Source organism: Pseudophryne corroboree, chromosome 7, assembly GCF_028390025.1.
Source record: "Pseudophryne corroboree isolate aPseCor3 chromosome 7, aPseCor3.hap2, whole genome shotgun sequence".
Lineage (NCBI taxonomy): Eukaryota > Metazoa > Chordata > Amphibia > Anura > Myobatrachidae > Pseudophryne > Pseudophryne corroboree.
In genome coordinates, this window is record NC_086450.1 from 165,543,929 (window position 1) to 165,563,720 (window position 19,792).

Consider the following 19,792-nt stretch of genomic DNA (forward strand, 5'->3'; position numbering starts at 1 on the left):
CTTTTATACAAGACAGCATTTTTTGTATATCCTAGGGTCAATAACATGGTATCCTTATCTAGGGTTTCAATCTCCGCTGATAAGGTATCTGTCCACGCTGCTACAGCGCTATAAACCCCTGCCGACACAATCGCCTGTCTGAGTAGTGTACCAGAATGTGTGTAAATGGACTTCAAAGTACTTTTCTGCATGCTATCTGCAGGATCCCTGAGGGTAGCTGTATCTTGGTATGTCAGCGCTACCTTTTGGGTAAACGTGTTAACGCCTTGTCCGCCTTAGGGGAGGATTCCCATCGTATCCTGGCCCTAGCAGGGAAAGGATACGCCATGAGAATTCTTTTGGGAAACTGCAGTTTCTTGTCTGGAGATTCCCGCTCTTTTTCACACAATTCATTTGGTTCATGAGAGGGGGGAAATGTTATCTCAGCTTTCTTCCCCTTAAACATGTGTACCCTCGTGTCAGGGACAGATGGGTCATCAGTGATATGCAAAACATCTTTTATTGCAATAATCATATATTGAATACTTTTCTGCCAGTTTTGGCTGTAACTTTGCATCATCGTAGTCGACACTGGAGTCAGACTCCGTGTCGGTATCAGTGTCTATTATTTTGGATAGTGGGCGTTTTGAGACTCTGAAGGTCCCTGCGACATAGGGACAGACATGGGTGGATTCCCTGTCTGTTCTCTAATCTTTTGTGCAATAAATTTACCTCAGCACTTAATTCCACATATCCAGTCAGGTGTCGGCGTTGTCGACGGAGACACCACACACACACATTTGCTCCATTTCCTCCTTAGAAGAGCCTTTTACCTCAGACATGTCGACACACACGTACCGACACACCACACACTCAGGGAATCCTCTTATCTGAAGACAGTTCCCCCACAAGGCCCTTTGGAGAGACAGAGAGAGAGTATGCCAGCACACACCCAGCGCTAATATCCCAGGAAAAACACACAATGTGTTTACCCAGTAGCGCTGTAATACTATTATTTGCTGCCAATTATGTGCCCCCCCTCTTCTCTGAAACCCCCTTTCACCGTGGATAAGCAGGGGAAAGTCCGGGGAGCTTCCTTTCAGCTGTGCTGTGGAGAAAATGGCGCTGGTGAGTGCTGAGGGAGAAGCCCCGCCCCCTCAGTGGCGGGCTTCTGTCCCGCTTAAATATAATAAAAACTGGCGGGGGCTCTTTATATATACAGTGCCTAGCTGTATATATATCTCTTTTGCCAGAAATGAGGTTTATATTGCTGCCCAGGACGCTCCCCCTGCGCCCTGCACCCTTACAGTTACTGCCGTGTGTGAGGTGTGTGGGAGCAATGGCGCACAGCTGCACTGCTGTGCGTTACCTCAGTGAAGATCATGAAGTCTTCTGCCGCCTCTGAAGTCTTCTTTTTCTTCTCATACTCACCCAGCTTCTATCTTCCGGCTCTGTTAGGACGACGGCGGCGCGACTCCGGGACGAACTCCAGGGTGAGACCTGTGTTCTGACTCCCTCTGGAGCTAATGGTGTCCAGTAGCCTAAGAAGCAAAGCCTTGAAACTCACAGAAGTAGGTCTGCTTCTCTCCCCTCAGTCCCTTGATGCAGGGAGTCTGTTGCCAGCAGGCTCCCTGAAAATAAAAAACCTAACAAATATACTTTCTGTCAGGAAGCTCAGGAGAGCTCCCTGAAGTGCACCCATCTCCTCTGGGCACAGTATCAAACTGAGGTCTGGAGGAGGGGCATAGAGGGAGGAGCCAGTGCACACCCAGATCCAAAGTCTTTCTTAAAGTGCCCATGTCTCCTGCGGAGCCCGTCTATCCCATGGTCCTTACGGAGTCCCAGCATCCTCTAGGACGTTAGAGAAAAAGTATTTTAGAGAAACTCAGTAGAGATTCCCTAGTGTGTGTCCAGTCACTCCTGGGCACAGAATCTAACTGAGGTCTGGAGGAAGGGCATAGAGGGAGGAGCCAGTTCACACCCATTCAAAGTCTTCTAGTGTGCCCATGTCTCCTGCGGATCCCGTCTATACCCCATGGTCCTTACGGAGTCCCCAGCATCCTCTAGGACGTATGAGAAAGGGAAGTGTGTGTGTTGAAGGGGGGGGGGGGGGGGGGTGTTATCTTTGTACACCTCAGTTCTGGGAATCTACTAATAAATGCTAAAATGTAACTGAATCCGATGTTAAAAATACAGCAATAAAGTGATGAGTGGATACAACAATGGCACATTATTGCTGAAACCATTTTTGCATGCCATTACCCCACCAGAGAGACTTGAATAAACATGCCTGGTAATGCATATGAAACCCCATAAAACACTACCCTGTAAGCTTTACTAAGAAAGTCACTTTACAAATTGTATGTGCCACAGAAATCAGAAGCTTGTGGGAAAACAAATCCACTTACCGGTTTTTAAGGCTTCAAGTAAAAAGGAAAGATTTTCTGCAAAGCTGCCCTGTAAAGTACAATGCAAGGTTATAGCCCAGTTGTGTACGTAGAGAAGTCAAAGGGTATGAAAGGTCTACACTGAAGAAAGGACCCCAAAATTAAATTACAGCACTACCGGACTGTTGAGAACAAGCTTCATATAAACATCTGTGCAGTACTTTATACTGAGCTGAGTGTTTAAGACCCCAGCTCATATAGAGGTTTTATATACAATGCATACACAGGTAAGAAATCCACACATTTGACAGATAAAAAGCCAACAACTCTAACGTCATCATGTCTCATGAATCAGTGATGTCACTAGCTCCCAGTGTCTTTACATCTATACCCTTGAACAGTCCACAAAACACCAGACTTTCATGTATTACTCAACTAATGAATGACAATATGTATTAAAACCTTAAATACATGCATGAGGTCTGACAATTAAGTTTAGTAACTCACAGTGGTAAAAGTGCTGGAAACCGCATTGCTGAATATCATTGTGGTCGGCTTTAAAGTACACCGTTTGGAAAGCTATGCATCATTGCCAGCGCCTAGTCCACCCTTCAAAACTATTTTGGAACTGGTTTTGTGGAATGGCCTTCAAAGCTGCTGTTGGATTACTCCTGATGTTATCAAAATGCCTTCCTTTAACATTTCCTTTACCTTTGGGAACAGAAGTCAATGGTGGCTAGACCTTGTGAACACTGAGGATGTTCCAACACAGTTATTTCTTTACTAGCTAAAAACTCCCTCATAGAAAGTGCCATGAGAGTAGGAGCATTATCGTGATGCGAGATACATGAGTTGTTGGCAAAATGTTTGGGTCCTTTCCGTATAACTTTTTGAGCACAGCCTCAGATAGGAAAATCTTTTGTGTCGATGTTTAACTGCTCTACTATGTTCCTGACAGTCAGCAGACGATTTTCATGCACAATTTAAAAAATGTTTGCAATGTTTTCTTCAGTTCTGCTCATTTCTGGCCATCCTGATCTCTCGTCAGTGACACTTTCTCTTCCCTCGCTTTTTACCCATTTGTAAACTGCCGTTTTCTTCTTAGCATTATACAGAAAACTTGCACCAACAGCTCTCTGATTTCGCTTCCACTCTTGCCAAGTTTAATAAGAAATGTAATGTTCATTCGTTGCTCTAATTCAGGGATGGGGAACCTTCGGCCCTCCAGCGGTTGTTGAACTACACATCCCAGCATGCCCTGCAACAGTTTTAGCATGACCAAATGGCAAAACTGTAGCAAGACATGCTGGTATGTGTAGTTCAACAGCAGCTGGGGGGCCAAAGGTTCCCCACCCCTGCTCTAACTCAAGCTCCAACATTCTCGTGACGGCGCACCAAAACAAAGCACAAACAATAATAGATGCCACTCAGGAAGAGACTGCAACAGATCAACAATCACACATACTGTACATACACACAAAACTGCATTTGAGGCAGAACAAAGTACTCACAAATACTCTCTCTCCAACTACGTTCTCTAGGTGTAATTGTCTGGTAATTTCCATTAAAGCAATCTTGTCATTAATCTGTAAAAGACCTAAATAAAAGACACATCATGTTAGTTTGTCATACAAAGACATTTAAATTTACTCTAATCTACTCTATGAAAACACATGTACCGTTCAGATGAACCTGCAAAGCATTCTCCTTAATTTCTTTTATGGCAAGTATCTCTTCCAAAGCATCCTGTAACAACTGGAAAACAAGTACTTATGTTATTACATAGACAGATACATTTAAATTCATATACAAGAGGCATACAAGTTCAGAAAAGTACTAGGAGTGGGAAAATAAGAATTTACTTACCGATAATTCTATTTCTCATAGTCCGTAGTGGATGCTGGGGACTCCGTAAGGACCATGGGGAATAGCGGCTCCGCAGGAGACTGGGCACATCTAAAGAAAGCTTTAGGACTATCTGGTGTGCACTGGCTCCTCCCCCTATGACCCTCCTCCAAGCCTCAGTTAGGATACTGTGCCCGGACGAGCGTACACAATAAGGAAGGATTTTGAATCCCGGGTAAGACTCATACCAGCCACACCAATCACACCGTACAACTTGTGATCTGAACCCAGTTAACAGCATGATAACAGAGGAGCCTCTAGAAAAGATGGCTCACTACAGCAATAACCCGATTTTTTTGTAACAATAACTATGTACCAGTATTGCAGACAATCCGCACTTGGGATGGGCGCCCAGCATCCACTACGGACTATGAGAAATAGAATTATCGGTAAGTAAATTCTTATTTTCTCTAACGTCCTAAGTGGATGCTGGGGACTCCGTAAGGACCATGGGGATTATACCAAAGCTCCCAAACGGGCGGGAGAGTGCGGATGACTCTGCAGCACCAAATGAGAGAACTCCAGGTCCTCCTCAGCCAGGATATCAATTTTGTAGAATTTTACAAACGTATTTGCTCCTGACCAAGTAGCTGCTCGGCAAAGTTGTAAAGCCGAGACCCCTCGGGCAGCCGCCCAAGATGAGCCCACCTTCCTTGTGGAGTGGGCATTTACAGATTTTTGGCTGTGGCAGGCCTGCCACAGAATGTGCAAGCTGAATTGTACTACAAATCCAACGAGCAATAGTCTGCTTGGAAGCAGGAGCACCCAACTTGTTGGGTGCATACAGGATAAACAGCGAGTCAGATTTCCTGACTCCAGCCGTCCTGGAAACATATATTTTCAGGGCCCTGACAACGTCTAGCAACTTGGAGTCCTCCAAGTCCCTAGTAGCCGCAGGCACCACAAATAGGTTGGTTCAGGTGAAACGCTGAAACCACCTTAGGGAGAAACTTAGGACGAGTCCTCAATTCCGCCCTGTCCGAATGGAAAATCAGATAAGGGCTTTTTTAGGATAAAGCCGCCAATTCTGACACGCGCCTGGCCCAGGCCAGGGCCAACAGCATGACCACTTTCCATGTGAGATATTTTAACTCCACAGATTTAAGTGGTTCAAACCAATGTGACTTTTGGAACCCAAAACTACATTGAGATCCCAAAGTGCCACTGGAGGCACAAAAGGAGGCTGTATATGCAGTACCCCTTTTACAAACGTCTGAACTTCAGGGACTGAAGCTAGTTCTTTTTGGAAGAAAATTGACAGGGCCGAAATTTGAACCTTAATGGACCCCAATTTCAAGCCCATAGACACTGCTGTTTGCAGGAAATGTAGGAATCGACCCAGTTGAATTTCCTCCGTCGGGCCTTACTGGCCTCGCACCACGCAACATATTTTCGCCAATTGCGGTGATAATGTTTTTGCGGTTACATCCTTCCTGGCTTTGATCAGGATAGGGATGACTTCATCCAGAATGCCTTTTTTCCTTCAGGATCCGGCGTTCAACCGCCATGCCGTCAAACGCAGCCGCGGTAAGTCTTGGAACAGACAGGGTCCTTGCTGGAGCAGGTCCCTTCTTAGAGGTAGAGGCCACGGATCCTCCGTGAGCATCTCTTGAAGTTCCGGTTACCAAGTCCTTCTTGGCCAATCCGGAGCCACGAATATAGTGCTTTCTCCTCTCCATCTTATCAATCTCAGTACCTTGGGTATGAGAGGCAGAGGAGGGAACACATACCCTGACTGGTACACCCACGGTGTTACCAGAGCGTCTACAGCTATTGCCTGAGGGTCCCTGGACCTGGCGCAATACCGGTCGAGTTTTTCCCAACGGTTTATAGTCATGTGGAAGACTTCTGGGTGAAGTCCCCACTCTCCCGGGTGGAGGTCGTGCTGAGGAAGTCTGCTTCCCAGTTGTCCACTCCCGGAATGAATACTGCCGACAGTGCTATCACATGATTTTCCGCCCAGCGAAGAATCCTTGCAGCTTCTGCCATTGCCCACCTGCTTCTTGTGCCACCCTGTCTGTTTACGTGGGTGACTGCCGTGATGTTGTCCGACTGGATCAACACCGGCTGACCTTGAAGCAGAGGTCTTGCTAAGCTTAGAGCATTGTAAATGTCCCTTAGCTTCAGGATATTTATGTGAAGTGATGTCTCCAGGCTTGACCATAAGCCCTGGATATTCCTTCCCTGTGTGACTGCTCCCCAGCCTCGCAGGCTGGCATCCGTGGTCACCAGGACCCAGTCCTGAATGCCGAATCTGCGGCCCTCTAGAAGATGAGCACTCTGCAACCACCACAGGAGGGACACCCTTGTCCTTGGTGACAGGGTTATCCGCTGATGCATCTGAAGAAGCGACCCGGACCATTTGTCCAGCAGGTCCCACTGGAAAGTTCTTGCGTGGAATCTGCCGAATGGGATTGCTTCGTAGGAAGCCACCATTTTACCCAGAACCCTTGTGCATTGATGCACTAAACTAAAACTTTCACTAAGAAGCTCAGGAGAGCCCCTAGTGTGCACCCTTCTCGTTCGGGCACAGAGATCTAACTGAGGCTTGGAGGAGGGTCATAGGGGGAGGAGCCAGTGCACACCAGATAGTCCTAAAGCTTTCTTTAGATGTGCCCAGTCTCCTGCGGAGCCGCTATTCCCCATGGTCCTTACGGAGTCCCCAGCATCCACTTAGGACGTTAGAGAAACTAACATGTGTTGTAATCACAATAAGACTGTTTTACAGCTGAAAAGGAAGAACACAATGTGTACAGCATTCAGCACTGTGGGCTCGCACTCCCAGCCTCAGATGAACCCCGCTGGCTGCCTCCTATCTCTCCACACAAAATGGCCTTGGACTGGGCAACTAATTGCATCATTCTCATATAAATTTCTACATATAGTGCTGTGGTGTATTTTTTTTTATAAAACAACATGCTACTAATTATTTCTGGGGATATGCCACAAATACTGAATGATAAATAGACAACTGAGACCACTGATAAATATTAAAATACTTGAAACCTTAGACCTGTATTGTTTCCTTTAATCACAATTTAATCTATTTATATGCTGTTGCAATGGCTTTTGATGCAAGTTTGACACAGTATATGCATGTTTCTTTTGTGCATATGGTATTGTTCAGAGGGGCACATTGTGTCTCTATGTAATGTTTGATTGCTCTGCTCAGTGATTCATTCGTTATTAATATGTCTGTCTTTATTCTATTGTATGTTTATGTCTTCTTTCATTGTATATATTGTGGCACCCGCTTTTTGTATAGGAATACCTCAAGATCCACATACAGTGTTTAGTGTTGCTATGTATGTTCAATTTACATGTGTGTTGTTGTAACTGGTTGCCTGGGCGACGAGTGTTGACGTCATCAGAGGGAGTCCTCATCCCGGACCCGCGCCAGAGCACGTGTGCACATAGTGGGGACATTTATAAGGTATGTTCACTATCGTATTTGTTGCAACCTGAGGTCGAAGTAAAACTTTGAAACATTGCTGCTGTAACCTGCCTTACCATGTGACTATTACCGAGTGCCGCCTCTTCTGCTATATGTTGGACCTGTCGCCGACGGGAACCTAGGAGGGCACTGCGCCAGCTATTTGGTTAATGGCAGTGCCACAAGCATCACATGTGTGTATAATTATATATATCTATATCTCTCTCTCTCTCTCTCTCTACATATATATATATATACACACACATTATATATATATATATATATATATATATATATATATATATATATATATATATATATATATATATATATTATAAGAATTTACTCACCGGTAATTCTATTTCTCGTAGTCCGTAGTGGATTATATATATATATATATATATATATATATATATATATATATATATATATATATATATATATTTATTTATATTTAATTTTTAAGACTTTGTGATAGTGTAGGACCTGCAAGAAGGTGGGGTACCTTGGCGAGTGGTTTGCAGGCTTCTGTGCACTGGCCAACTTACTAACTAAACCCCCATCATTTATTTATTGATGTTGTGAGGACAAGTGAGCTTGCTATGGTGAGTGCCGAATTTCCTGTTTGTGTGTGTGTATATATATATATATATATATATATATATATATATATATATATACACACACACACACACACACACACACACACACACACACACATAAATACATAACTACATGGTGCCTTGCTAAAGTATTCACCCCCTTGGCTTTTTACATATTTTGTTACATTACAACCTGTAATTTAATTAATTTTAAAAAAAAAATATCTGAATTTTATGTGATGGACATGCACAAAATACTCTAAAATTGGTGAAGTGAAATGAGAAAAATTTATATGAAAAATTATTTTTATAAATAAAAATTGTAAAATTGGCATGTGCCTCTGTACTCACCCCCTCAAAAGTTCTGGTACAACTGATTACCTTCAGAAGTTACATAATCAGTAAAATGAAGTCCACCTGTGTGCAATCTAAGTGTCACATGATCTGTCAGTATAAACACACCTTTTCTGAAAGGCCCCAGAGGCTGCAACACCACTAAGCAAGAGGCATCACACCATGAAGACCAAGGAGCTCTCCAAACAAGTCAGGGACAAAGTTGTGGAGAAGTACAAGTCAGGGTTGGATTATAAAAAAATAAATAAATAAATATCCAAATCTTTGATGATCCCCCGGAAATCCATCAAATACATCATCTTCAAATGGAAAGGACATGGTACCACAATAAACCTGCCAAGAGAGGGCCGGCCACCAAAACTCACAGACCGGGCAAGGAGGGCATCAGAGAGGCAGCACAGAGACCAAAATGTAACCCTGAAGGAGCTGCAGAGTTCCACAGCAGAGACTGGTGTATCTGCGCATGTGACCACAATAAGCCGTACACTCCATAGAGCTGGGCTTTATAAAAGAGTGGCCAGAAAAAAGCCATTACTTAATGTTAAAAATAAGAAGGCACATTTTGAGTTTGCCAAAAGGCATGTGGACAACTCCCCTAATGTATGGAGGAAGGTGATCTGGTCAGAGGAGACTAAAAGTGAACTTTTCGGCCACCAAGGTAAACGCTATGTCTGGTGCAAACCCAACACATCCCATCACCCCAAGAACACCATCCCCACAGTGAAACATGGTGGTGGCAGCATCATGCTGTGGGGATGTTTTTCAGCACCAGGTACAGGGAAACTGTTTCGAGTCAAGGGAAAGATGGATGGTGCTAAATACAGGGATATTCTTGAGCAAAACCTGTTTCAGTCTGCCTGTGATTTGAGACTGGGACGGAGGTTCACCTTCCAGCAGGACAATGACTCGAAGCATACTGCTAAAGCAACACTCAAGTGGTTTAAGGGGAAACATTTAAATGTGTTGGAATGGCCTAGTCAAAGCCCAGATCTCAATCCAATTGAGAATCTGTGGTGAGACTTGAAGATTGCTGTTCACAAGCGGAAACCATCCAACATGAAGGAGCTGGAGCAGATTTGTCTTGATGAATGGGCAAAATTCCCAGTGGCAAGATGTGGCAAGCTCATAGAAACTTATCCAAAGCGACTTGAAGCTGAAATTGGCGCAAAAAGTGGCTCTACAAAGTACTGACTTTAGGGGGGGTGAATAGTTATGCATGCTGAAGTTTTCTGTTATTTTGTCCGATTTGTTGTTTGCTTCACAATAAACATTTTTTTTACAAAAAATCTTCAAAGTTGTAGCCATGTTCTGTGAATGAAATGATGCAAACCTTCAAACAATCCATTTTAATTCCAGCTTGTGAGGTAACAAAACATGAAAAATGCAAAGGGGGGGGGGGTGAATACTTTACCATATATAGCGATCAGTGCACTCCCTCTCCTCTGTCAACATACCGCGGTGCTCACTATAATGGATGTACATGAACGAGATGCGGCATTCAGCGGACTACTTTATGAATCAAATCACAGCCATTAACTCTGCAACGTTTCAGGCTTTATTCAGCCTGTCCCACCTGAGGACTGGCTGATAAAAGGCCGAAACGTTGCAGCGTTGATGGCTGTGATTTGGTTCCACACATTTATATATGAACGTTATGGTAAGAACTTACCGTTGATAACGTGATTTCTCTTATGTCCACAGGTATCCACAGGATAACATTGGGATATTGTCGAGCGACAGCGAAAATGGCACCAACACGGTCACAAGCTTTCTGGCCTCCCAGGATGCATTGGGGCCTCCACTATATAGTCCCGCCCACTGACTCAGTCAGATCAGTTCTTTCCACAGCGATTATAGGCAGGAACATTAGGTAGAGACCTGTACAGGCGATAAGAACACACATGCACACCCTTCCATACAAGAAGGAAGAGGTTTTTAGTGTTTGTCTAGATCCTCAAATCAGATGCGTCCGGGTGGGATCCCTGTGGATACCTGTGGACATAAGAGAAATCACGTTATCAACGGTAAGTTCTTACCATAACGTTCATTTCTCTGGCTGGGTCCACAGGATTATCCACAGGATAACATTGGGATTCCCAAAGCCATTTTAGTGGTGGGGACGCTCCTGATTGCACAGGAGGACCTTTCGCCCGAAGTCTGCGTCATGAGAGGCAAAAGTATCCAAGGCATAATGTCTGATGAATGTGTTTATGGAAGACCATGTGGCTGCCTTACGTATCTGTTCTGCTGATGCACCCTGTTGTGCTGCCCAAGAAGGACCTACCTTACGTGTAGAGTGTGCAGAGACATTAGCCGGAATAAGGAGATCTGCATGAGAATAAGCTTCAGATATTACCATTCGGAGCCATCTCGCCAGCGTCTGTTTACTAGCAGGCCAACCTCTCCTATGGAATCCGTAGAGGATGAAGAGGGAATCTGTTTTCCTGATGGCACTAGTACGATCCATGTAGATTTTTAAAGCCCGGACCACGTCCAGCGACGCTTCTCCCGCAGATAGTCCCAATACCTGAAAAGCTGGGACTACAATCTCTTCATTCAGGTGAAACTTTGATACCACCTTTGGAAGATAACTAGATCTCGTTCTGAGAACTGCTCTGTCTGGAAAAAAACTTAGGAAAGGAGACTTACATGATAATGCTCCTAAATCTGACACTCTTCTGGCTGACGCCATTGCCAGTAAAAAAATAACTTTAACCGTTAACCACTTAAGATCCGCTCTCTCAAGTGGTTCAAACAAAGGACCCTGGAGAAATTTAAGAACTAAATTCAAATCCCAGAGAGCTGCAGGAGGAACAAATGGAGGTTGAATATGTACTACTCCTTGGAAAAATGTACGTACATCCTGTAGGTCAGCAATCTTCTGCTGAAACCATACAGTCAATGCTGAGACTTGCACCCTCAAGGAAGCAACCTTCAACCCTTTATCCAATCCTGCCTGCAGGAAATCCAAAATTCTAGGTACTTTAAAAGATCTCGGATTGTAATTTTTTCCAGAACACCAATGAATATAGGCTTGCCATATTCTATGATATACACGGGCCGAAGAAGGCTTTCTTGCTCTAAGCATGGTTTGGATTACTTGCTTTGAAAATCCTTTAGCCTCTAAGATAGAGGTTTCAACAGCCACGCCGTCAAAGACAGGCGATCCAGATGACTGTGACAACAAGGACCCTGCATTAACAGATCTGGACGTTGAGGGAGCAGTATCGGTGCTTCCACGGACATTCTCAACAGATCTGTGTACCAATGCCTTCTTGGCCAAGCTGGAGCTATTAGAATGATCGCTCCTTTTGCCTGTTTTATCTTTCTCACTACTCTGGGTAACAGAGATATTGGAGGGAACAGATATGCCAGCTGAAACCTCCATTCTACTGACAGTGCGTCTACCAGGACTGCTCCTGGGTCCCTTGTTCTTGATCCGTACCTCGTAACTTTGTTGTTTAGACGAGACGCCATAAGGTCTATCTCCGGTAGACCCCATCTGTTCACCAGTGTCTGAAACACTTCTGGGTGTAGTGCCCATTCGGTTTCCTGAATGGTGTGCCGACTGAGAAAATCCGCTTCCCAATTTAGTACACCCGGGACAAATACTGCTGACAATGCTGGGAGATGGAGTTCTGCCCACTTTAGAATGGGAGTTACTTCCTCCATCAGACTCTTGCTGTGAGTCCCTCCTTGATGATTTAGGTATGCTACTGCCGTCGCATTGTCTGAGCGGATCTGGACTGGTCTTCCTTGTAGATTGTCCTTTGCCTGAACTAGGGCCAAGTAAATGGCTCTTATTTCTAACAGATTTATCGGCAGGCGACTTTCCCTTGCGGCCCATTTTCCCTGGAACCATAGGCTTCAGAGTACCGCCCCCCAACCTTGCAGGCTTGCATCTGTCGTCAGGACTTGCCACTCTTTTATCCAAAAGGGTCTCCCCTTGTTTAAATGGTCTGTCTGTAGCCACCATGCTAGAGACCTTTTTACATTTACTGGAATCTTTATCATCTGCTTCTTTATTGTTTGATGATTTCCGTTCCATTTTGTCAAAATGAGATGCTGCAATGGTCTGGAGTGGAATTGCGCATATTCCACCATGTCGAACGTTGATACCATCAGACCCAACAGTCGCATTGCTGCATGGACTGACATTGTCTGGGCTTGCAATGCTTCCTGAGCCATGACCTGCACCTTGACTATTTTCTTCTCTGGTAAGAGAACTCTCTGTAGGTCTGAATCCAATATGGCTCCCAAATGAACCATCCGCTGTGATGGATTCAGGGACGACTTCTCCCAATTTATGAGCCACCCGTGTCTCTGTAAACAAACTATCGTCTGTTGGAGATGGCTCAACAGTAAATCTTGCGACTGTGCTAAGATTAATAGGTCGTCTAGGTATGGGAATATCCTTATCCCTTGTTTGTGCAGACAAGCTGCCATAACCACCATGATCTTGGTAAACACCCTGGGTGCTGTAGCTAGCCCGAAGGGCAGAGCTTGGAACTGGAAGTGTTCCTTGAGGATGGCAAACCTGAGGTAACACTGATGTGATAGTGCTATAGGCACATGTAGGTAAGCATCCCTCCCGCACATCCAGAGATACCATATAGTCTCCCGGTTCCATAGCCAACATTATGGAGCGTAACGTCTCCATGTGGAACTTCGGGATCCATATGTAATTGTTCAACATCTTCAGATTTAGAATTGGTCGATATGACCCATTCGGTTTCTGGATTAGAAACAGATTGGAGTAATACCCCTGTCCCTTTTGTGATGGAGGTACTGGGACAATCACACCTGACTGCAGTAATTTTTGGACTGCTTCTTGCAGGGCATTGGCCTTCGACTCTATACGAGACGGGCTGGTGCAAAAAAATCTTTGAGGAGGCTGCCTCCTGAATGGGAACCCATACCCCTGAGATACTACCTTCTGCACCCAGGCATCTGTTGTTGACTGTTGCCATGTGTGTGCAAATTGCAGGAGTCGGCCCCCAACCCTGGAATCCTCCAGGCGGAGGCCCGTCTCTTCAGGCTGAGGGCTTCTGTTCAGGTTTGGAAGCTGGCTTTTTGCTAGCCCACTGCTTCCTACCCCTGGATTTAAACTGGGGTTGTTTAGGCTCCTCTTTACCTTTCGCTTTGCTTTGCCAGCGAAATGAGCGAAATTTTAAACCCTTGGACTTAGGGTTGTAGGTAGCCGGAAATCTGACCTTCTTCGATTCAGCCTCTGACTCTAGGATATCCGATAAAGGTTTTCCAAATAATATATTACCCACGAAAGGCAATGCTTCCAATTCCTTCTTGGACTCCGCATCTGCCTTCCAGGTCCCTAGCCAGACTGCTCTGCGAGCGACTACTGCCAGGGCTGAAGCTTTAGAAGCAACAGTGCCTACATCAAAGGCTGCTTCTTCTAAATACTGGGCAGATTGTCTTAAACGGCAAAGACGATCCTCTTGCTCCCTAGTAGGAGAGGGGATGTCATTCTCTAGTTCCTCTATCCATTCGCCCATTGCCTTTGCTACCCAGGCCGAAGCCATAGCAGGTCTTACCACTGCACCCATAAGAGAAAAAAATATTTTTCAATAGGCTCTCTACCCTCCTGTCTGTGACATCATTCAAAGAGGTAGAGGACAGTGGCAAAGCAGATTTGTGCACGAGTCGCAGAACATGTGCATCTACTTTTGGAGGAACTTCTCTCTTCGAACAATCTCCAGCAGGAAATGGATAATAAGAATCCCATCTCCTAGGAATCTTATACTTTTTACCGGGCGCTGCCCAAGACTCATCCATCATTTCCGTCAACTCTTCTGACACTGGAAATTCAGCTTTCACTGACTTTGCTCGTTTGAATACAGGTGCTTTTGCTTTTAACGCTGTCTTGGCTGGTTCTTCCAGAGAAAGCACAGCCTTTACTGCATTAATGAGTTCATCTACATCATCTGAACTAAAGCTCTGCGACTGATCATCATACGGAGTTGAATCTATTGTTTCCGCATCATCATCCGATGTCTCCTCTTGTGTAGTCTGCCATACAGACGTATCTGTCTTAGTCTTACCTACCCCTTGGTTGCTTGTAGAGGCTACTGGAACCAAACCATAGGAAGGGAGCTGCATGTATGGGTTCATAGTGTAACCTAACCCTTGAGGTGGTGCTACTGGAGTTATCTGTCCGCTATTGAAGACAGAGTCTTTGCGAACATATTCCATGGTGGCTCTACTGGAGGTTGAACTAACTCCTGTTTTTTACTTCGCTGAAAAGCGAAACAGTTTGCACACAAACCCTCATAAGTGACCAATTGAATCATATCAATTACCCCTGACTTACAAGATAAGCATGTTAGGGCTGTAGGAGTGCTCGACAAATTCTCCTCATCACTTTTGCCGCTCACAGACATTTTTTCTGATATTGACTACACAATTTTGTGACTGAACCACACCCTATAATCAGTATATAGAGGTGAAATCAATCTGACCACAGTGCACCTGATTTGAGGGTCAGAACAGGACTGACATTACACAGAAACGTCAGCACACATACTAGCAGTCAGTCACATGTTAAAGCATTAGACATTGTCATATGAGAATACAACCTCCATAATAACTTATTCATAAGTAGGAAAATTGTACTTCTGTTTAACTGGTTCTTTTTCAATATAACATGCAGAAAACACAGTAATATACAGGTCTCATATGCAATAGGTACTAAAAATTAACAGTGCACACTAAGAAGTAGAAGGAATTTTTAGTACTGTATACCCTGCCTCCAGGGAGCGGGATACAGGGAGACTCACCACACTTCCATATCCAAGCAAAGACGCTCGAAAGACGCTGAGTGGATTCAGACGCTACTGGTGTACACTGCCGCTCTTGGTAACTGATAACGGACACGGACGCTCACCAACGGACACGGACGCTGAGCGACTCCACGTGCATGCAGACACTAAAGGCCTGCGACTCGGTCTGGGCGGGTTTATATCCAGTGTACACAACCGCAGCGTCTAAGCTGCGACCGAGAACCCTCGTGGTAGCGTCTGAGCCGGAAGTGAGGTCATTCAGTTCATGAAACGAGAGACCCGCGGGAACTGGCCATGAACTCGGAGGAGGGACGGCCAGGAGAGCGTCTGAAACCCCCTGTTGACTTAAACTCCCAGGATCGCAGCCTCACCTAGTCCTGGCGCTTATGATCCCCGGAGCGTAGCGCTGTCACACTCGAGATGTTCGGCGCATCAACACGCTGTTTGTAGTCTCCACCAAATCAGCGTAGCTGTGTCCTGACCCCTCTAGTAAGAGGAAGTCCATATACTCACTGTCTCCCCATGCTCCGGCCACAGCCTGGTAACGTCTGCTGGACCTGCTAGAACATCCGACACAGACGCCCGTCGAGACAGCACTGTACCGCGAAGGTAAGCGTTGTTGCGACCCGGTGGGGAGTTGTTGGAGCGACTCTTTCTAATACACGTTTAAGACGCTGTTAAGAGAAGTCGCTCAAACCAAAACAGTAAGTCTATAAAAATAAAGTAATGAAAACTTGAGGCTGCTTTCACAGCAGCCCTGACCATGCGGCTTCCTGCCGCACCAAGCAAAAAACTGATCTGACTGAGTCAGTGGGCGGGACTATATAGTGGAGGCCCCAATGCATCCTGGGAGGCCAGAAAGCTTGTGACCGTGTTGGTGCCATTTTCGCTGTCGCTCGACAATATCCCAATGTTATCCTGTGGATAATCCTGTGGACCCAGCCAGAGAAATTATATATATATATATATATATATATATATATATATATATATATATATATATATATATATATATATATATATATATATAAAAAATCAGAATCGGTATCCGGGTCATCTTGCATAATCTGGTCAAGAGCACGTTTGTGGGAACCTACAGAGGATGGCCCTGAGGGAACAGAACCGGACCAAACTGCCATAGAGTTCTGTAAAACCTGAGTTGCACATTCATTCTGTGCAACCCTAGTAGAAATCTGAGAAATCATAGATTTGATAGAGGATAACCATTCAGGCTCCCTTGCTGGTATCAGTGCAATCCTGATTACATGGAATGAGATCATCCTGAGAGGACATATCCTCTGCAGCATATGACACAGAGTCCCTGAACATAGCTAAATGGAGACCCCAGACACTCCACACACACACACACACAGGGGAGGATAGGCAGAGTTTCAACCCCAAGAATGGCAAGAGAGACACAGAGATTGGAGCCAACCAAGACACAGCGCTTTCAAGGTATAAGGAGACCCCAACCAGCGCTGACTGTGTACCTTAATAGGTTACACAGTCTGTACACAGCCTCCACCCCCTTCTACAACCGCCTGTTACCGTGAGAGATAGCTGGAGTTGACAGCGTTTCTGCAGACAGGAAAATGGCGCTGAACGCTGCTGGGTCCGCTCTGAGCAGACGCTCCGCCCCCTTAATGGCGCTGTCTTTCCGCTCTTATGGAGAATATACTGGCCTGAGGAATGATGCTGGCAGCGATCCTGGGACCCTGACAGGCTTTGAGGTCAGTGTAGGCGCTGGCTCAGGACGACCCTCACAGCGCCACACTATGTACTGCTGAGCCCCGGAGCGCAGTTAGTACTGTGCTCCATACCCTGTTGACGCCATCTTCACACCGGCTCACCGCTTGCCAGGGGGGATGGTGACTGACTCGCCACTGATCTTCTGGCTCTGTAAGGGGGTGGCGGCATGGTGCCGGGGTGAGCAATCCCCTGTGGCGGGGAACGTTCGATCCCCTCAGGAGCTCAGTGTCCTGTCAGCGAAGATAGTGGATAAGACCCCTCAGGACGGACACTACTCCCCCTTAGTCCCACGAAGCAGGGTGGCTGTTGCCAGCAGCCTTCCTGTAAAAATAGGATTTTGTTTACCTACCGGTAAATCCTTTTCTCGTAGTCCGTAGAGGATGCTGGGGTCCATATTAGTACCATGGGGTATAGACGGGTCCACCAGGAGCCATTGGCACTTTAAAAATTTAAAGGTGTGGGCTGGCTCATCCCTCTATGCCCCTCATACCAGACTCAGTCTAGAAACTGTGCCCGAGGAGACAACATACTTCGAGAGAAGGAATTACACAGATAGTGGCGAGATTCATACCAGCTCACACAAACATGAAAATCCGGCCAACGTGCCGGAATAACTTCAGCAACAACTGAAACAGTAAATAACGCAGACCTTACCTAGGAACCAAGTAACACTGAACCAGAAAACAAATGCAGGAAAACGAAGCGCTGGGCGGGCCCAGCATCCTCTATGGACTACGAGAAAAGGATTTACCGGTAGGTAACAAAAATCCTATTTTCTCTTACGTCCTAGGGGATGCTGGGGTCCATATTAGTACCATGGGGATGTACCAAAGCTCCCAGAACGGGAGGGAGAGCGCGGAGGCTCCTGCAACACTGCTTGACCAAACTTGAGGTCATCAGAGGCCAGTGTATCGAACTTGTAAAACTTGGCAAACGTGTTCGACCCAGACTAAGTAGCTGCTCGACAGAGTTGTACAGCCGAGACACCCCGGGCAGCCGCCCAGGAAGAGCCCACCTTACGAGTAGAGTGGGCCTTTACAGATTTCGGATACGGCAGTCCTGCCGTGGAATAAGCATGCTGGATAGTGAACCTGATCCAGCGTGAAATCGACTGCTTAGAAGCAGGACATCCAATTTTCTTTGGATCATAGAGAACAAACAGAGAGTCACTTTTCCTATGACGAGCCGTCCTCTTCACGTAAATCTTCAAAGTCCTCACTACATCCAAGGCCTTTGAAGTAATTGAGGAGTCAGTAGCTACTGGCACCACAATAGGTTGGTTGATGTGAAAAACCGACACAACCTTAGGCAGGAACTGTGGACGAGTCCTAAGTTCCGCCCTATCTTCATGGAAGATTAGATAGGGACTATTACAAGATAAAGCCCCCAATTCTGACACGCGACGTGCAGAAGCCAAGTCCAACACAGTGACCGCCTTCCACGGGAGAAACTTGAGATCAGCCTCCAGTAGAGGCTCAAACCAAGCAGATTGCAGGAACTGCAGCACCACATACAGATCCCATGGAGCCATAGGCGCCACAAAGGGAGGCTGGATGTGTAGAACCCCTTTCAAAAAGGTCTGAACTTAAGGAAGAACAGCCAATTGATTTTGTAAGAAGATGGACAAAGCAGAGATCTGGACCTTGATGGAACCCAGTATCAGTCCCATATCCACCCCCGCTTGCAGGAAAAGGAGAAAACGACCAAGTTGAAACTCCACCGCCGGAAACTTCTTGGCCTCACACCAAGAAACAAATTTTTTCCAAATGCGATGGTAATGCTTAGACGTTACCCCCTTTCTGGCCTGTATCACGGTAGGAATTACCTCACTCTGGATACCCTTCCGAGCTGAGATCTGGCGTTCAACCGCCATGCCGTCAAACGTAGCCACGGTAAGTCGTGATAAGCGAACAGCCCCTGCAGAAGCAGATCCTCCCGAAGAGGTAAAGGCCGTGGATCTTCCAGCAGAAGACCCAGCAGATCCGCGTACCAAGCCCTCCTTGGCCAGTCCGTTGCAATGAGGATTGCCAGGACCTTTGTTCTTCTCACGAGTTGAAGAACCCTTGGTATCAGAGGAAGTGGAGGGAACACATACACTGACTTGAACACCCACAGTGTTACCAGTGCGTCCACCGCCCCCGCCTCTGAGGCTCTTGACCTTGAACAGTACCTCCGTAGCTTTTTGTTGAGGCGTGAGGCCATCATGTCTATGTGGGGAACCCCCCAACAACCGGTTACCTCCTCGAACACCTCCGGATGGAGACCCCACTCCCCTGGATGGAGATCGTGTCTGCTGAGGAAGTCTGCTTCCCAGTTGTCTACACCCGGAATGAAGATTGCAGACATCGCCACCGCGTGCCTTTCTGCCCAGCTGAGAATTTTTGACACCTCTGCCATGGCAGCCCTGCTCTTCGTTCCGCCTTGTCGGTTTATGTAAGCCACTGTGGACACATTGTCCGACTGCACCTGTACAGCCCGATGCTGCAGAAGCTGTGCTGCTTGCAGAAGGGCGTTGTACACGGCCCTGAGTTCCAAAATGTTTATCGGGAGAAGCGACCCTTGAGTCGACCACCGTCCCTGAAAGGT

General features: G+C 46.1%; 1 protein-coding gene across 1 annotated transcript in view; it reads right to left on the reverse strand.

Moving 5' to 3' along the window:
• The window catches only part of ORC4 (origin recognition complex subunit 4), a 131,552-nt gene that overhangs the window by 78,191 nt on the left and 33,569 nt on the right, over positions 1-19,792 (reverse strand). The window contains exons 5-7 of the mRNA XM_063933749.1: positions 4,046-4,121; positions 3,878-3,963; positions 2,388-2,436 (exon numbers count right to left, since the gene is read on the reverse strand). Of these exons, the coding sequence (XP_063789819.1) occupies positions 2,388-2,436; positions 3,878-3,963; positions 4,046-4,121 (211 nt within the window). The remainder of the gene's footprint in view (positions 1-2,387; positions 2,437-3,877; positions 3,964-4,045; positions 4,122-19,792) is intronic.